Raw genomic sequence first — 20,324 nt, forward strand, 5'->3', positions numbered from 1 at the left:
TGAAGTGCAGTGTCTATGCATTATCTAGTATGCAGTGTACAGTTTCTAGTACGTGTTGTGTAGTGTGCACGAGTGTGTAGTGTCTAGTATGCATTATCTCGTACGCAGTGTGTACTGTGTATTGTCTTGGGTGTAGTGTGCAATGTCTAGTATGCATTTACCAGTATGCGTTGTGTACTGCAGTGTATGATGTCTAGTGTGCGTTGTTCAGTATGCTTTGTCTAGGATGTAGTGTGTAATGTGTAGTGTGTGCATTGTTTAGTATGTAGCGAGTAGTGTAGTGTGCTATGCATAATGTCTAGGGTGCATGCATATCGTCCAGTATGCAATGTAGTAGTAGTGTGTGGAGTGCAAATTCTCTAGAGTGCAGTACACATTGTCTAGTTTTCAGTGTGTATAGTGTACTGTGCAGTGTCTATGCATTATCTAGTATGCAGTGTACAGTTTCTAGTATGCGTTATCTAGAGTGCAATTGTGCGTGTAGTTTCTAGTATGCAGTGTGTACTGTGTAGTGTCTGGTATGCAGTATGCACTGCATACGGTCTATTGTGTAGTGTGTTAAGTCATGTGTAAATGTGCACTGTGTAGTGAACATCAGCTGTTCCTCCGTTCCTCACTCTGTCAGCTCTTTTCTATCTGCTTTTCAGCTTTAGGGAGCATGTTTCAATCCCTCACACTCACCTTTAGTGGCCACACGGACACAGTCAATCTTGGTTTCCTGAAAGAGAGAGAGAGAGAGAGAGCATGAGTGATATTCAGCAATGAGGATGATCAGATTATTCCTCCTGATTTACATATATCACGTATTTGATCATATTTAATAAACATTAATCTCATCATCAAGACTCAAAGATAAAGAAGTATATTAGTAGAGTCCCCACACTGCACTAATACAGCCAATAAAAGCAGAGAGAAATATTCATCTGGTATTTGTGTGTGTGTAATTCCCTGATAGACATATTTCCATGAACCTGTCACACACACACACACACACACACACACACACACACACACACACACACACACACACACACACACACACACACACACACACACACACACACACACACACACACACACACACACACACACTTACACACACACACACACACACACACACACACACACACACACACACACACACACACTTACACACACACACACACACACACACACACACACACACACACACACACACACACACACACACACACACACACACACACACACACACACACACACACACACACACACTCACACACACACACACACACACAAACAGCCTCTCAGTGTGTTTGTTCAGAAGGCCAGGAGAAGTTTGATTTGAAGAAATGTCTGTAATTTCCCAGAGCAGCAGGTGAAGGTTTCTCTAATAACACACTCTTCTGGAGACGCTCACCTGACCTTACACTGACACACACACAAACAAACCTACGTCTCACAACAACACACACACAAGCACAAATAAGCGCACACACATTTGACAACACACACACACAAACGTACGTCTCACAACAACACAACCAAACACAAGTAGGTGCACACACACACACACACACACACACACACACACACACACAACACACTGACACACTCACTCGTTCGCTCAGATGCAGACATCCTTGCTTGCTCAATTGCGCACACAAACACACACACACAAACCTGCCAACAACTACACAAATGCACACACAAACACAATTACTCCCACACACATTTGACAAACACACACACACACACACACACACACATAAACCTACATCACACAACAAGCACAAACAAAAGAACACACACACATTTAACAAATAACACACACTCACTCATTTGCTCACATGCATACACCCTTGCTTGCTCACTCACACACACACACACACACACACACAACCACAAGTACACACACACACAACAAACACACAAACGTACGTCTCACAACACACAAACACAAGTGCACGCACACACACATTTGACAAATAACACATACACACACACACACACACACACACTCGTTCGCTAAGATGCACACATCCTTGCTCAATTGCGCACACGCACATAAACACACACACAAATCTCACAACATCACATATGCACACACAAACACAAGTGTGCATGCACACACATCTAACAACGACACAAACACACACTTGCATTTTGACAACAACAAACACACATGCCCAACAACAACACAAATGCATGTACACATACACACAATTGACACCACATATACACACACAACCACATTTCACAACACACACACACACACACAGTACACACATCTGACAACACCACAAGCACATGCATTTGACAGCAACACATGCACATACACACACACATATACTGTACACACATCTGACAACAAACACACGCATTTGACAACACACAAATGTCCGACAACACAAATGCATGCACACACACATTTCACACCACATATACACACATTTCACAACGCACAAACACATCTGACAACACCACACATTTGACAGCAATACAAACAGACGTCCCACTTCAAAACACACACACACACACACAACAGGTTATACAACAGACACAAACACATCCTTCACAACAACACATTCATACTCGCACACACACTGAGGCCCACACACACACACATCTCTCTCTCTCTCTCTCTCGGACGTGGTGGAGCTCCTCCAATTAGACACAGTGAATTATCTAATGGCGGGAGCGTCTCTCTCTCTGCGCGTCGCCTTTTCATTAGGGTCAATTTGCATATAAAAAAGAGAGATGGCTGATCATTCTAATTTCCAATTAGACTGGAGTGTTAATAATGCACCGGTGAGCAGGCGTGGAGCGGTTAATGTGCCTCTGCCCGGTGTCGGTCCTCACTTCACTTTTATTGCCTCTTCAGCCACAGACGGACGACCGCAATCAGCAAAACTCTCCACATTCACTGAGCGAGCCTTCAGCAGAGATTCTGCTCAGATAACAGAGCAATAGCATATTCATCTTCATCATAGACAAATATTATTATTATTATTATGACTATTATTATTAGTATTAATATTACCACTATTATTATTATTATTATTTTTAAAATTATTTTTATTATTGGGCGACGCGGTGGCGCAGTAGGCCAGAAGGTAGAGACAGCAAGAAGGTCACTGGTTCGAGCCTCGGCTGGGTCAGTTGGCATTTCTGTGTGGAGTTTGTATGTTCTCCCCGTGTTGGCGTGGGTTTCCTGCGGGTGCTCCGGTCCAAAGACATGTGGTAGGTGAATTGGGTAGGCTAAATTGTCTGTAGTGTATGTGTGTGAGTGAGTGTGTATAAATGAGTGTGTCTCAGTGATGGGTTGCGGCTGGAAGGGCATCCGCTGTGTAAAACAGATGCTGGATAAGTTGGCAGTTCATTCCCATGTGGCAACCCCAGATTAATAAAGGGACTAAGCTGAAAAGAAAATAAATTAATTAATTATTATTACCATTATTTTTATATTACCAATATTTTTATTATTATTATTATTATTATTATTATTATTATTATTACCATTATTAGTAGTATTATCATTTTTATTATTATTATATTATTATTATTATTATTATTATTATTATTATTATTATTATTATTATTATTACCATTATTATTCATCATCATCATCATCATCATCATTATTATTATTATTATTATTATCAAAATTATTATTATTAATAGTAGTATTTTTTATTATTATTATCATTATAATAATCATTATTATTATTATTATTATTATTATTATTATTATTATTATTGTAACCATTTATTATTATTATTATTATTATCATCATCACAATAATTATTATTACTGTTATTATTATTATAACAATTATTAATATTATTATCATAATTAATAATAATATTATTATTATTATTACATACATTAATTTTACTATTATTTTTATTATTATTATTTTAATTATTATAACAATTTTTATTATTATTATTATTAACATTATTATTATTATTATTATTATCATTTTTATTATTATATTCATTATTTTACTTTGATTATTAATATTATTACTATTAATAATAATAATAATAATAATAGTATAGTGTTAATAACAATAATAATAATGTTAATAATATTGATAATAATAATAAAGTAATGTGCAGTGTCTAGTGTTGCATTATCTAGTATGCTGTGTGCCATGTCTAGTATGTAATTTGTGTAGTGTGTATTATCTAACATGCGGTTTATAGTGTCTAGTATGCAGTGTGTATAGTGTCCAGTGTGCATTATCTAGTATGCAGTGTGTAGTGTTCAGTGTGCATTATCTAGTGTGCAGTTTGTGTAGTGTCCAGTGTGCATTATCTAGTAAGCAGTGTGTATAGTGTCCAGTGTGCATTATCTAGTATGCAGTGTGTGCAGTTTCCAGTGTGCATTATCTAGTATGCAGTGTGTAATGTGTACACTGCTTTATTGTACTACATTATGGTAATGATAGTGCACTAGTGTAGCTGATAAACTCAGAAAAAAGCAACTACAGCACTCTGCAATAGAGACGATATCTTATAGACCATCTTGAGGAATGTAAACAATAACAATGGTCCTAGTGTATTCACTGTTTTACATTTTTCATTTCTATAGCTTCCGAGAATCCAAAAAGAGGCAAATATTGATAAATAACGTTAAAACGTCGAGTTATGATTGAATCGCTCTTGTTTCAGGTGTGAAATAGTTTGAAACAAACAGGAGATGTTCATGGGCCAACGTCATCACCACATTGAGATGATCTATTCTGCATTACACCTTATAGACTGCAATAACCATCAGATTTGATGAAATAATAAAAAGCATTATTAATAATAAACATCAGTACAGAATCAAGAGCTCTCTAACGTGTTTATTTGTTCATCAGCTTCCAATAAACACAGTCCATGCTCAGATTTCTGTAAAATTTGCTTAAAAAAAAGTGGAATCTGAATCTGCTAATAAGCATCTCTGAAAACACAGGGCCAGAATTTGACCTTGCCAAAACATTGAGCGCTGCCGCCGCCGCCGCTGTTGTTGTGAAGCACACAATAAATGTGGAAACTTCTAAACGGAAATAATTGGAGGAGTGGAGGAAGGTCAGCGAATCCTGGACTTTTGTTTTTCAGTAAACGCGTGTCGCCGGGGAGAGCAGAAACTGCCTCCTGTAATTGCTGGCGCTCTGCTAATTGGGAGCAATTAAAAGGACAACATGCAGCACGCGACGGCAAACGCTGGAAAGCTTATTTAATGCAACGAGAAGCTTAAACCGCAGTAAAGTTGCGCAGGTGCCGGTCGCAGCGCACGCCATTCATCAAAGTCAATGATGGCGCTGTTTTAATGGCAAGTGCATCAGACTGAGAACAGGAGCAGCGTTTAGGCCCTCGCAATAAATAACAATACAAAAAAATGAGTTGCTTTTCACTGCAAAGGGCAGAAAGTGACAGCGTTTACATTATTCTCGGCCCACTGCCTGCTAATTACCAACTTCACTTTCACTGAACGCCTGTTTTTCTCCTTCCAAGATGATCACAGGTCAGTGAAAAACACAGAGTTATTTATTTATATGAGGAGTTTCAGACACTACAGGTGAACGAGGTGGAGATGATAATGCTCTGATCCAATCAGATTACAGAAGTGACAAGTTTGGTGCGTGTGATCAGAAAGAAAGTGAAGAGTTTAGTGTAATCAGATTATACACTCACTGACCGGCCACTTTATTAGGTACACCTCACTAGTACCAGGATGGACTTCATTTGCCTTCAGAACTGCCTTAATCCTTCATGGCAGAGATTCAACAAGCTACTGGAAATATTCCTCAGAGATTTTGCTCCATATTGTCATGATAGCATCACACAGTTGCTGCAGATTTGTCAGCTGCACATTTATGATGCCAATCTCCCGTTCCACCACATCCCAAAGCTGCTCTATTGGATTGAGCTCTGGTGACTGTGGAGGCCATTTGAGTACAGTGAACTCATCGTCATGTTCAAGACACCAGTCTGAGATGATTGAGCTTTATGACATGCTGCGTTATCCTGCTGGAAGTAGCCATCAGAAGATGGAGACACTGTGCTCATAAAGGGATGGACATGGTCAGCAGCAATACTCAGGTAGGCTGTGGCGTTGATGCTCAATTGGTACTAATGGAGCCAAAGAAAATCTCCCCCACACCATTACACCACCACCACCAGCCTGAACCGCTGATACAAGGCAGGATGATCCATGCTTTCATGTTGTTGAGGCCAAATTCTGCCCCGAGCATCTGAATGTGTCAGCAGAAATGGAGACTCATCAGAGCAGCAACGTTTCTCCAATCTTCTATTGTCCAGTTTTGGTGAGTCTGTGTGAATTGTAGCCTCAGTTTCCTGTTCTTAGCTGACAGGAGCGGCACCCGGTGTGCTCTTCTGCTGCTGTAGCCCATCCGCCTCAAGGTTGGCCGTGTTGTGTGTTCAGAGATGCTCTTCTGCAGAGCTCGGTTGTAGCGAGTGCTTATTTGAGTTACTGTCGCCTTTATATCAGCTGGAACCAGTCTGGCCATTCTCCTCTGACCTCTGGCCTCATCAACAAGGCATTTGCGCCCACAGAACTGCCGCTCACTGGATATTTCCTCTTTGTCGGAGCATTCTCTGTAAACCCTAGAGATGGTTGTGCGTGAAAATCCCAGTAGATCAGCAGTTTCTGAAATACTCAGAGCAGCCCGTCTGGCAGCAACAACCATGCCACATTCAAAGTCTCTTAAATCCCCTTTCTTCCCCATTCTGATGCTCGCTTGAACTGCAGCAGATCCTCTTGACCATGTCTACATGCCTTAATGCAGTGAGCTGCTGCCATGTGATTGGCTAGACAGGTGTACCTAATAAAGTGGCCGGTGAGTGTATGAACTTTTTATTTTATATTGCGATGCAGTTCATGGAGAAACAGAATATTAAAGGAGAAAACAGCAGGCATGGTTTGTTTGTTTGTTTGTTTGTTTGTATATTGCAAATTCATATTCTGGCAGCAGTTTTTCATCATTAATTGCGTTTGTGAAACTCTCAGGGTGGAGTTTTCCCAACCTTAGAATATACTTAGGGAAATGACATCAACGGCTCTTTATCCAACACTTAACAGTTTACTTAAAGGGGAAAAGTCATTTAAGAGAAATTCCGATTGTTTTATTCAGTTTCACTATTAGAAACCATTGAGTAATATTTAAGGGTTATTTTAGGCAGCACCTTTATAATTGAGGGAAACAACGGCGATCTAAAAAAGTCCCATGAAGTTAAAATAAAGCTTTTTAGATGTGTCAGTATTGTTAGTTTTAGGATACCTATAAGCGAGTGCATACCATTAAACTGATATAAACAAGTTTGCCACTTCTGCCTAAATGGATCAGCAGTTTTATTCACATCCTCCTCGTACTTTAGTTTCTCATCAATTCTCCTGACCAATCAAATGCTCTCTCGTGACCGCCATGAACACGTAATCTGACATAACACATAAGTGTGTAGTGTATAAGTGCATAGTGGGTCATTTGAGACGCAGTGTGTGTGTGTTTCCTCACCCCGTTGGCGGTGCTGACGGCCTGATAGTAGACGCTGTAGCTCTTGTGTGGCAGCAGCGGAAGGTTCCAGTATCCCTCATACGTGCGGTTGTCTCCTACAGTGAACGGCAGCGGCGCCTGGATGCGTGCGGCTGGAAACTCGGCACTGAAGTAATACGGAGAGTTGAAGGCGGACACGTTCTGGAAGTGGACTGGAATCGGGTAACAGCGCAGGATCTCAGCAGCTCTCTGTGAGCGGCGTGGACGCTCCTCTTCAACCACCACCTGATAAACACTACACACACAATAACACAGTTAATATACAGAATTAATCTATAGTGCATATACAGTTGCAGTCAGAATTATTCACCCTCCTGTGGATTTTTTCAAATATTCCCTAATCTGATGTTGAACAGATTCAGAAATTGTTCACTGTATTTCCTCTAATATTTGTTCTTCTGGAGAAAGTCTTATTTGTTTTATTTCAGCTAGAATAAAAGCAGTTTTTAATTGTTTTATACCCATTTTAAGGTCAATATTATTCGCCCTTTCAGCAATATTAGTGTTGGATTGTCTCCAGAACAAACCACTGTTATACAATGACTTGCCTAATTACTCTAACTTTACCCTAATTACCCTAGTGAAGCCTTTACATGTCACTGTAAGCTGAACACTAGTGTCTTGAAGAATATCTAGTCTAATATTATTTACTGTCATCATGACAAAGAGAAAATAAATCAGTTATTAGAGATGAGTTATTAACACTAGTATGATTTGAAATAATCTTCCTTCCATTGTGTAAGTTATGCATGTAATATAAAGGCTGAAGAATCTTAATAGAGCTAAAAACATTGATCTTAGCCATCTTTGAAATATTTGTAAATAAAATATAATAGGAAAATATTGTAAAAAATGTGCTTGATAAACTGGAAAATATCTGAAAAAAGAAGGACTAATATATTTTTCACAGTTTTCAGCTGTGTGTGTAAACACCAGGGGTCACCAAACTTGTTCCTGGAGGGCCGGTGTCCTGCAGATTTTAGCTCCAACCCTAATCAAACACACCTGAACAAGCTAATCAAGCTCTTACAAGGTATACTTGAAACACCCAGGCAGGTGTGTTGAGGCAAGTTGGAGCTGAATCCTGCAGGGACACCGGCCGAGATTGGTGACCCCTGGTATGCAGTATATGTAAAGGACAAATTATATAGTGTACACAGAAAGAGATGAAGGATGATTCAAATATATTGCATAAATCCAGTGCTCAGCATATACAGCGACACCCCTCACACATCTCTCTTTTAAATTGATGTTTAATAGGAAGCTCTACAATATTATATTTGTGCATATACATTAGATTACTCAGTACTGAAGCCAAATCTAGAGCTGATCTAACAAAATAACTTACAATAAAAACAGTACAGCCAAATTTATATGATATAAAAAATATTAAATACAAGTTTAAAAAAAGAGGAAAACCAAGAAAAACAAAAATATAGACAATTTTGCTTGAATTTAATTGTGTTAACTTTCTATTTCTAAATATGACTAAAATATTATTTTAATAAATATATGTTTAATAAGTATCTTCTTTTCAAATGCACAAAAATATGACCTATATTCACTGATATAATTAATAAAATATTAATTTGCTAAATGTTATGTACTCTATGCTGAGCACTGTATATACATAGTATAAATATTGCCTATTTGAATATTATCTATCTATCTATCTATCTATCTATCTATCTATCTATCTATCTATCTATCTATCTATCTATCTATCTATCTATCTATCTATATACATATATATATATATACATATACATATATATATATATATATATATATATATATATATATATATATATATATATATATACACACACACACACTATAAGTTTTATTATTCATTTATTATTAATATTTTAAAAATAGTATAACATTTCTAAATATGTATAAAGCATGATGCCCTCCCCCCTTATTTATTTATTTATTTATTTATTTTATAATTATTGTAAGGTATATAAACATGTACAAGGGTTTTCCCCCTGTATTATATGCAACAATGTTTGAGTATCCAGTAAAATCTAGCAAACATGTCTGACACACACACACGCACACAAACACGCACACACACACACCCACCCACACACGCACGCACACACACACACACACACACACACACAACAGCCAAATGGCTGGAGCAGAAGCATATGAGCGTGAAACACTGGATAATTCCTGGAAAACACAGCGACTCCATGTTTGCTTCAACAGGACAGTCTTCAGACGGGATAATCCTCTGGCCGAGATGTTGGCCAAGAGTTTCCACTGAACACATTTAATTAACCGGCTGAAGACGACGGCCTGAGGCTCACGAGAAACGCTGAAAAATAAATGCAGTTCTTACTTACGAGTGTCTGTCTTGTTTCTAGTTCAAATATTTAAAAAATCTTAAATCAAGAGGCATTTTCTAGACGAGCACAAAATGTAGTCTTATTTTCAGAAATAATGTTGAAATGAGGGTGGCACGGTGGCTTAGTGGTTTGCACTGTGGCCTCACAGCAAGGAGGTCGCTGGTTCGAGTCCCGGCTGGGTCTGTGGCCTGTGTGGAGTTTTCATGTTCTCCCCGTGTTGGTGTGGGAGAAATAATGACCTAAAATTGCTGTAGTGTGTGTGTGAGTGTGTGTGTGTGTGTGTGTGTGTGTGTGTGTGTGTGTGTGTGTGTGTGTGTGTGTGTGTGGGTGGGTGTTTCCCAGTACTGGGTTGCAGCTAGAAGGGCATCCAGTGCGTAAGACATGCTGGAATAGTTGGGGGTTCATTCCACTGTGGTGACTTCTGGTAAATAAAGGGCTAAGCTGAAGGAAAATTAATGAATGAATATTGTATATTAACAAAGATAATACCCTAAAATAGTTGTAAATATTTAAAAAACAACTTGTTATTTCTAAAACAAGGCAATATTTTTGCTTGTCTAGTATAAGGCTTCTTGATTTAATATTTTAATTATTATTTATATTATCATAAACTCTAACTATAGTTTTAAACACATGAGGCTGTTCTTACTGAATAATAAAGCGTCTCCATTAATATAATATTTAATGTGCTGCAGTAAAGTTATGATTAATGATGCATTTCTACGTGGCTGGTGTGATTTTAGAAATAAATCCTCTTTTCTGTGTGAATGAAGGAGTCTGACGGCTCTCGTTCACAGGATTTACAGCTCAACCTCCTGTAGCCGATTAGCCAGCGAGCAGAGGATTCCCGAACTGAAATTATTGATTCTATTAACCTTTGTGAAATAATTCATCCGTGTCTGATTAACCTAAACCCCTCTTAATTCAATTATCAATCAGTCCGTTCACTCGCAGATCATCTCCAGCTAATTGCAGCAATCACAGATTTTAATTGCGGGTTGCTCTGAAGGGGTCGAGCTGCACTCTCTGCTTTTAGAAGCTGAAAGCCGAGGTGTGCTGAGGGAATATGAGGGGCTGTTTTTAGACACATGTACCATAGTATTTGTTTACATTACCTGAACATGTGAATAGCTGTCATGTGTGTTTGATTGATCTGTTTTATACACTACAAATATCTATTTATTAAAGGATGGATGGATGGATGGATGGATGGACGGACGGACGGACGGACGGACGGACGGACGGACGGACGGACGGACGGACGGACGGACGGACGGACGGACAGAATATATTAATGGATGGATGGATGGACAGATGGAGGGATGGATAGAATATATTGATGGATGAATGAATGAATGGATGAATGGATGGATGGATTGACAGAATATATTGATGGATGTATGTATGGATGGATGGATGGATGGACGGACGGAGGGATGGATGGAGGGAGGGATGGATGGATGGATAGATGAATGGATGGACAGAATATATTGATGGATGGATGGATGGATGGATGGACGGATGGACAGAATATATTGATGGATGAATGTATGGATGGATGGATGGACAGATGGAGGGATAGATGGAGGGAGGGATGGATGGATAGATGAATGGATGGACAGAATATATTGATGGATGGATGTATGGATGGACAGAATATATTGATGGATGAATGGATGGATGGACAGAATATATTGGTGGATGAATGGATGGATGGATGGATGGAGGGATGGATGGATGGACAGAATATATTGATGGATGTATGGTTGAATGTATGGATGGATGGATGGACAGAATATATTGATGGATGAATGTATGGATGGATGGATGGACGGATGGAGGGATGGATGGAGGGAGGGATGGATGGATAGATGAATTGATGGACAGAATATATTGATGGATGGATGGATAGATGGATGGATGGATGGATGGACAGAATATATTGGTGGATGAATGGATGAATGGATGGATGGATGGAGGGATGGATGGATGGATGGACAGAATATATTGGTGGATGAATGGATGGATGTATGGATGGACAGAATATATTGGTGGATGAATGGATGAATGGATGGCTGGATGGAGGGATGGATGGATGGATGGACAGAATATATTGGTGGATGGATGGATGGATGGATGGACAGAATATATTGATGGATGTATGGTTGAATGTATGGATGGATGGATGGACAGAATATATTGATGGATGGAGGGAGGGATGGATGGATAGAATATATTGGTGGATGAATGGATGGATGGATGGATGGAGGGATGGATGGATGGATGGACAGAATATATTGATGGATGTATGGATGGACAGAATATATTGGTGGATGAATGGATGAATGGATGGATGGATGGAGGGATGGATGGATGGACAGAATATATTGGTGGATGAATGGATGGATGTATGGATGGACAGAATATATTGGTGGATGAATGGATGAATGGATGGCTGGATGGATGGATGGATGGACAGAATATATTGGTGGATGGATGGATGGATGGACAGAATATATTGGTGGATGAATGGATGGATGGATGGATGGAGGGATGGATGGATGGATGGACAGAATATATTGATGGATGGATGGATGGACAGAATATATTGGTGGATGAATGGATGGATGTATTGATACGTGATGGATGGTCAGACAGTCCTGATTGGTGAATCTGTAAAACACTGAACATCATCATCAGCAGCAGCAGGAGTGTGTCAGTGACTCTGACAGTGACGGAGGAATGCAGAAGGTTTCTGTGCCCTTGATGAGTGTGTGTTATTCAGCAGAATAGAGTGTGTGTGTGTGTGTGTGTGTGTGTGTGTGTGTGTGTGTGTGTGTGTGTGTGTGTTCTGGAGCTCATCTGTCTGCTGTGTTTCTCCATCACAGCGCTGGATTTAGAGCTGGAGAAAGTCTGGATCTGCTGTTCAGTTCTGTGTGCTCTAATAACGCGACCCGCAGCTCCTAATTTCAACTTCATTTCATTTGTCTCAGCGTGTCACAGACGCCCGATATCCTCTCTAACACTGCGGCTTTCTTCAATTGGAGAAAAAAAGCCTCCATCCGTCTTTTCCTATTCCATTATTTCTCCTACATATCAAGCGTGTGGAGGCAGACTCATTGAAGCCGTGTCGCAGCTCTGGCTGTAATTTCACTGCCGTTTTTCTCTTTATTTTCTGGAAATTCGGCACCCGAGTGTCAAAGTTCAGTGTTTTAATATCTGGAAATGGCGAGGCGGGATTGAAGTCCACTCTTATTTCATACTGTTTAAATCCCCTGCAGATGCCTCTGGATCCGGCCTGGAAATTACAAATTTTCACTGCAAAAAATAAATAAATAAAACGCTTCTCCTACTGAGAGATTCTGTCTTGTCCAAATAACTAAACAAATTTAATCAAGAAGCATTTTCAGAAATTTTCAGAAAAAAACCAAGACCAAAACTCTAATTGAGAAAAACATTTATTCAGTGCAGGACTTCAATTTTCTTTTTACAAAACCTTTGGTTGATCAAAAAAAAAACTGTGGTTGAATTTGTATATCTTATTATTATTATTATTATTATTATTATTATTATTATTATTATTATGTAGTAGAAATTATTATATTATTATTATTATTAATATTATTATATATTTTATAATTAGTAGTATTATTTTATATTATTATATTATATTAATTATATTATTAATATTATTATAATGTTTTAATTATATTATTTTATATATTATTATTATAATTATATTATTATTATTATTGTTATTATTATTATAATTATTATTATATTATATTATTATTACTTTATTTTTTATTGTTATTATTATTAATTTTAAAAAATTATTTTAGATTTTATTAATATTATTATTATTTTATTTTAAAATAATAATCATTATTATTGTTATTTTTATTGGTATATTATTAATATTATTATTAATATTATTTCAGGAACTGCGCTAGCCTAACTCGCGCAAGGCAAACGACAACCGTGGTGCTCTCAGGCGCAAGTGAAGAGCAGGGAATTGGTGATTGGGTTAGCCCTGCCCTGTTTGATCGCCCAAATCGCCCATGCCTAAATCTGCCACTGCTCCACGTGTTGGCATGGGTTTCCTCCAGGAGCTCCTGTTTCCCCCACAGAATTGACATTATTAGTAAGAAATGTTTAATATTCTTGTTGTAACAGAAGACGAAGATGTTAAATTTTAAGTGTGTATGTATATGTATGGGCAGAACAGTGGCTCAGTGGTTAGCACTGTCGACTCACAGTAAGAAAGCCACTGGTTTGGGTCAGTTGGTGTTTCAGTGTGGAGTTTGCATGTTCTCCCTGTGTTCGGTGGGTTTCCTCCAAGTGCTCCAGTTTCCCACACAGTCTAAACACATGCGCTATAGGGGAACTGATCAACTAAAAAGGTCAGTGTATAAGTGTGTGTGTGTAGGAATGAGTGTGTATGGGTGTTTCCCTGTACTGGAAGGCTATCCGCTGTGTATAAAATGTACTGGAAAAGTTGGCGGTTCATTCTGCTGTGGCAACCTCTGAAATGTAGACTAAGTTGGAAAAAAAATTAATAAATGAATTTTGTCTTCAACCAACTGTATTTATATGTGTGCTTATTAATAAATGATTTAAAATTAATTTCATAATTAAAAATTAAATAAGCAAGAATCACGAGGAACTGAAGACGATCAGACGCTGTTAATCATGATCTGGCAGCATCAGATATTAATGTCAGACAGAGGAACGAGTGATGAGGACGGCCGATCGTGAATCTAAAGAAAGAGAAGAAGAAGAAAGAAGAGAGCGGAGGATAATTCAGACGGAGAGCTGCTGAAGAGCAGAAACAGCCTTTCCTGGAGATTTACTGCCGACTTAAAGGCCAGCCATTACTTTACTGATATATGACAGCGCTGTGATGTACAGCACATCAGCACATTACATCACACACACACACACACACACACACACACACGCAAGCAAGCACGCACACAAACACACACACACACACACACACACACACAAGCATGCACGCACGCACGCACGCACCCACACAAACACACACACACGCACAAGCAAACGCACGCACACAGATAGAGAGAGAGAACAAAAAATCTTGTCAGTCAAATTTAAAAGAATCAGATCCTCATCAGCAAAACAGATGAAACAGCTACAGATTATGAATATTAATATTATGAAAATTACTATTCATAAATAGTTTGGGATTTACTGTATAATAGATATGGATTATACAAAAATACACACATATATACACACACACACACACACACTCACAAACATACCTATCCATTTATTTACACATATTCATTCATTCATTTTGGCTTAGTCTCTTTATTAATCAGGGGTTGCCACAACGGAATGAACCGCAAACTATTCCAGCAAATGTTTTACACAGCAGATGCCCTTCCAGATGCAACCCAGCACTGGGAAACACCCACACACACTAATTCACTCACACACACACACTCACACACACACACACACACACACACAAACAAACACACACACACACACACACACACACACACACACACACACACACACACACACACACTACGGCCAGTGTAGTTGATCATTTTCCCTATAGCGCATGTGTTTGGACTGTGGGGGAAACCGGAGCACCCGGAGGAAACCCACGCCAACATGAGGAGAACATGCAAACTCCACACAGAAACACCAACTGACCCAGCGGAGGCTCGAACCAGTGACCTTCTTGATGTGAGGCCACAGTGCTAACCACTGTATACATACAGTTATATCTAACATCTTTGTCTTCTATTACAACAAGAACATGAAACATGTCTTACTAATAATGACTTTTACCATATTAATCTAGCATATTACCATGTACTTCTGAAGATATGTAGTAATTTAAAGATAAGTGGACAATAAACCTTGATTTTATAATACAAAATTATTTACACTAAATACAATTTAACATGTAAAGAACGTAATATACTGGCCATTTCGAATAAAAAATAGTTCATGTAGACGCATTTTCATATATTATTCATAACTTCTCGATATTGTAAAACTGCATTCCACTTTTGTTGTAGTATCAAATAAATACACAATAAATAGTAATGATGTAAATAATAAACAAGGATTAAATAATGTAAATAATTGTAATAAAATACAAAATACAAAAAATAACCAACCAGATAAATGCAGAATAAAATGTGCAACAGTGAAAATAATAAAAAATACATATAAAAATAAAAAATAGACAATATTTATTAAAACTAGCTAAAATAAACACACAACCAACTAAATAAATATACGACGAACTAACTAAAATGACAAAACAATGCATACAACAACTAAACAACCAGCCAGCTAACCAACTTACAAAATAACCAGCTAACAAAAAAAATAAAGCATAAAGAGCGTGTGTGTGTGTGTGTGTGTGTGTGTGTGTGTGTGTGTGTGTGTGTGTGTGTGTGTATGTGTGATTATTACAGTGTGAAGTGTGTTTTCTGCCAGCAGTGAGTGTAATCTTCACATCCGTCACCTTTCCTCATCAGTGACCCTGGAAACTCATCCTTTAATTAATGTGCAGGAAACTGATGCCATGGCAACAGGATGTCCACTGACCGCTAAGAAGACTGCACAACAACAAACCCAAAAATCCTGGAACAACAACAACAAATACCTGCAAAATGAGCAGGCGTTCACACAGTCCTGCACTACCCGATGCCAATTACAGGCCTGAGAACAGCACTTATTTAATCTATTTCTCATTTACAGCTGTTTAAGAGACGTGTGTGTGTGTAACATGAAGCTGGATTAGCTGGCTAACCAGTTAAGTTTCAGTTTAGTTGGTACTAATACTAGATTTTATGTACCATGTATTTGGTTTGACTAGTTCAGGATATGTATTTTTTGTCCTGGTTTTGTTCTGTAAAATGTAAAAATACTAAATACAGTAGCAAAGTATATAGTGAATATAGTATAAGCTATGTTCCGGTTATGCTCTTGTCATGTTCAGGTTATGTTCTGGTTATGTTCAGGTTATGTTCTTGTTGTGTTTAGGTTATGTTCTGGTAACTTTCTTGTCATGTTCAGGTTACTTTCTAGTTTTGTTTAGGTTAAGCTCTTGTTATGTTCTGGTTACTTTCTGGTTATTTTATTGTTAAGTTCAGGTTATGTTCTAGTTTTGTTCTAGTCAGGATATGTACTTGTTAAGTTAAAGTTATGATTTGATTTTGTTGTGTTCAGGTTATGTTATTGCTAAGTTCAGGTTATGTTCTTGTTAAGTTTAGGTTATGATCTGGTTTTGTTCTTATGTTCAGGTTATGTTCTGTTCAAGTTATGTTCTGGTTACGTTCATGTTATGTTCTGAAAGATGTACAAACATTGTATATTGTTAAATGGTATATAGTAAATATAGAATACTATGTTCAGGATTGTTTGTTCAGGGTATGTTCTGGCTACATTGTTGTTATGTTCAGGTTACATTCTGGTTTTGTTTAGGTTAAGCTCTTGCTGTGTCCTGGTTACCTTCTGGTTAAATTCTTGTTAATTCATATGATGTTCTGATTTTGTTTTTATGTTCAGGTTATGTTATTGTTAAGTTCAGGTTATGTTCCAGTAAATTCAGGTTAGTTCTTGTTAAGTTCAGGTTATGCTCTGGTTTTGTTATGTTTAGGTTATGTTCCTAAGTTCAGGTTATGCTCTGGTTTTGTTATGTTTAGGTTATGTTATTGTTAAGTTCAGGTTATGTTCCGCTAAATTCAGGTTATGTTCTTGTTAAGTTCAGGTTATGTTCTGGTTTTATGATGTTTAGGTTATGTTATTGTTAAGTTCATCTTATGTTCCGGTAAATTCAGGTTATGTTCTTGTTAAGTTCAGGTTATGTTCTGATTTTGTTCTTATGTTCAGATTATGTAAGATTATGTTATTGTTAGGTCCAGGATATGTTCTGGTTTTGTACTCATGTTCAGGTTACCCTCTGGTTATATTCGGGTTGTGTTCTGATTTTGTTCTGCTATGTTTCGGTTATGTCTGGTTATGTTCAGATTATGATCTGGTTGGGTTAAGGATATGTCCAGGTTATGTTCTGGATTTGATATCATAAACCAAGATTTAACTTATCATCTTTAAGCAAAGTGACAGTAAAGACACTCCCCCATTTTCTCTTGATCCAAATTCAAGACTATCCAAATTCATTATAGAGATGTCTAATAATAAAAACATCTTATTTTAGCAAACATAATTAGCTCTAATGATTTTAGATTGTTTAAATAAATATTACATATGCAATCTACTATACATAAGTAATATTAGTTTAATAATATTTTTTAAGTTTAAATAAACAAATATACAGACTTCTAAAACATACTGTATGCGCTTTAATCTGCAGATAAAGCTTTTAAAAGAACTAGAGTTTAGATTTGAGTCTCTACATATCACTAATTTCACTTGCACTTAATAAAGCAAGCTGTTTTCTTTCAGCGCTCCTCTCTCCTTGCTGCATAGATGTTTCAAAATTCATAGTATTTTAAACCTTTTAATCCTTGTCTGTTGAGCCATTCCCATTATCTTTCGGTTTCAGGGCCTGCGATTGGCTGTTTGCTGCTGAAGTCCCGCCTTTATCCGCAGATGCTCATGAACTCAGGATTAAAGTCAGAGTTAACACAGAAAGCTGATGATCAGTATTGTGGTACCGACAAAGCCTGACAGAACAGGATTGGTTTTGTCAACTCAAAACTAATCCTTTAATCCCGGGTTTGTTGAGCCGTCATCACAGTACAGGCTCCCAGAGAATGAACTCTGATTCAATCCTGCTTTAAAGCTGGTTTTAAATGTAATATATGAAAACTTAAGCCTGGAGTGCTGGACGTATTGATCAGTCTTGTGTGTTTTATAGGAATCCGCTTGATTTATTCGCTGGTTCATAAAGCTGGCCACAGACTGAGGATCAGCGCTAAGGTCTGCATGAGAACAGCAGAGCTGATGAGAGCCGAACACAGAGGCTGCAATATCTGTACACTCAGATTTACAGTCCCAGAGACTACAAGACTGGCTTCAGGATGGGGATTCTCTTCAAATATTACAGCAAAATAAAATAAAATAATAAAATAAAATAAAATAAAAAATTTAAATAAAATAAAACAAAACAAAATAAAATAAATTAAAACAAGATCAAATGAAATTAAATTGAAATAAAATAAAATAAATGGGCAGCACGGTAGCTCAGTGGTTAGCACCGTCACCTTAGAGCAAGAAGTTCACGAGTGGGTCAGTTGGCATTTCTGTGTTGAGTTTGCATGTTGGTGTGGGTTTCCTCCGGGTGCTCTGGTTTCCCCCACAGTCCAAACACATGCGCTATAGGGGAATTAATGAACTAAACTGACCGTAGTGTATGAGTGTGTGTGTGTGTGTGAGAGAATGAGCATGTATGGGTGTTTCCCAGTACTGGGTTGCAGTTGGAAGGTCATGTAAGACATATGCTGGAAGAGTTGGTGGTTCATTCCACTAAATAGATAGATAATAAAAAAATAAAAAGATAATAAATAATAAATAAATAAATAAATTGATAGATAATAAATAAATAAATAATAAAATTAGATAAATAATAAAGAAATAAATAATAAATATAGAAATAAAGAAATATTAAATAAATAAATAATAAAGAAATAAAGAAATAGATAAATAATAAATAAATAAATTAATTAATTATTAATGAATGAATGAATAAATTAAGTAAATATAAGAATCTGTAATAGGCCTAATGTGATGTTTTCTTTTTGTACCTTTCTAAAAACTATTTTATCAAACATTTACACATTAATATTTCTAAACTCAATTTTCAATGTGAAATTTCAAATGAATAAATATATACTTTTTTGAATGACAGTAAGTTTATTGTATTTAGTAAGATTTAATTAAATAAAAAATAAAATCACAAAAAAAGACCTAATAAATAATAAATATAATATAAGACCTTGTTTATGCACTAATAAAATGCTAATTTGTGTGAAAATGACAATGCTGTGTGTGTATATATATATATATATATATTTAATTTAAATAAACAATGACAAATATTTACTGTTTATAAATGTAAATCCTGGAATCCCTCATACACATGCTTCATTATTGGGCTGATACATGTTGTGGAACGGAGCATCACTCAAAAAATCCAGCGCTCGCAGTCCTGAAGCTGTATAAAGACACATTACTGTGATTTCTGAAGACGCTACAAGACCCTAAATTAAAATAAAAGATGCCAGAAAGGAAATGAGGAGCGCTGAAAACAGTCTGACGGCTTCACTGAGCTACTTTAAGAGGATCTGGGGAAATCAAAAGAGGATAGAGATTCCTCAGCATCTGATCCGGCAGTCATAAAACACTCTGTGTGTGTGTGTGTGTGTGTGTGTCACCCTGCAAAACAACAGCAGCGGAAAAACGG

General features: G+C 37.2%; 1 protein-coding gene across 1 annotated transcript in view; it reads right to left on the minus strand.

The window, feature by feature from the left end:
- The window catches only part of ptprma (protein tyrosine phosphatase receptor type Ma), a gene marked incomplete at both ends in the record, with an annotated part of 253,813 nt that overhangs the window by 59,641 nt on the left and 173,848 nt on the right, over nucleotides 1–20,324 (minus strand). The window contains 2 exon segments of the mRNA NM_001018133.2: nucleotides 682–718; nucleotides 7,509–7,782. Of these exon segments, the coding sequence (NP_001018143.1) occupies nucleotides 682–718; nucleotides 7,509–7,782 (311 nt within the window).

This window comes from Danio rerio, chromosome 24 (genome assembly GCF_052040795.2).
Source record: "Danio rerio strain M-AB ecotype USA chromosome 24, GRCz13ab, whole genome shotgun sequence".
NCBI lineage: Eukaryota > Metazoa > Chordata > Actinopteri > Cypriniformes > Danionidae > Danio > Danio rerio.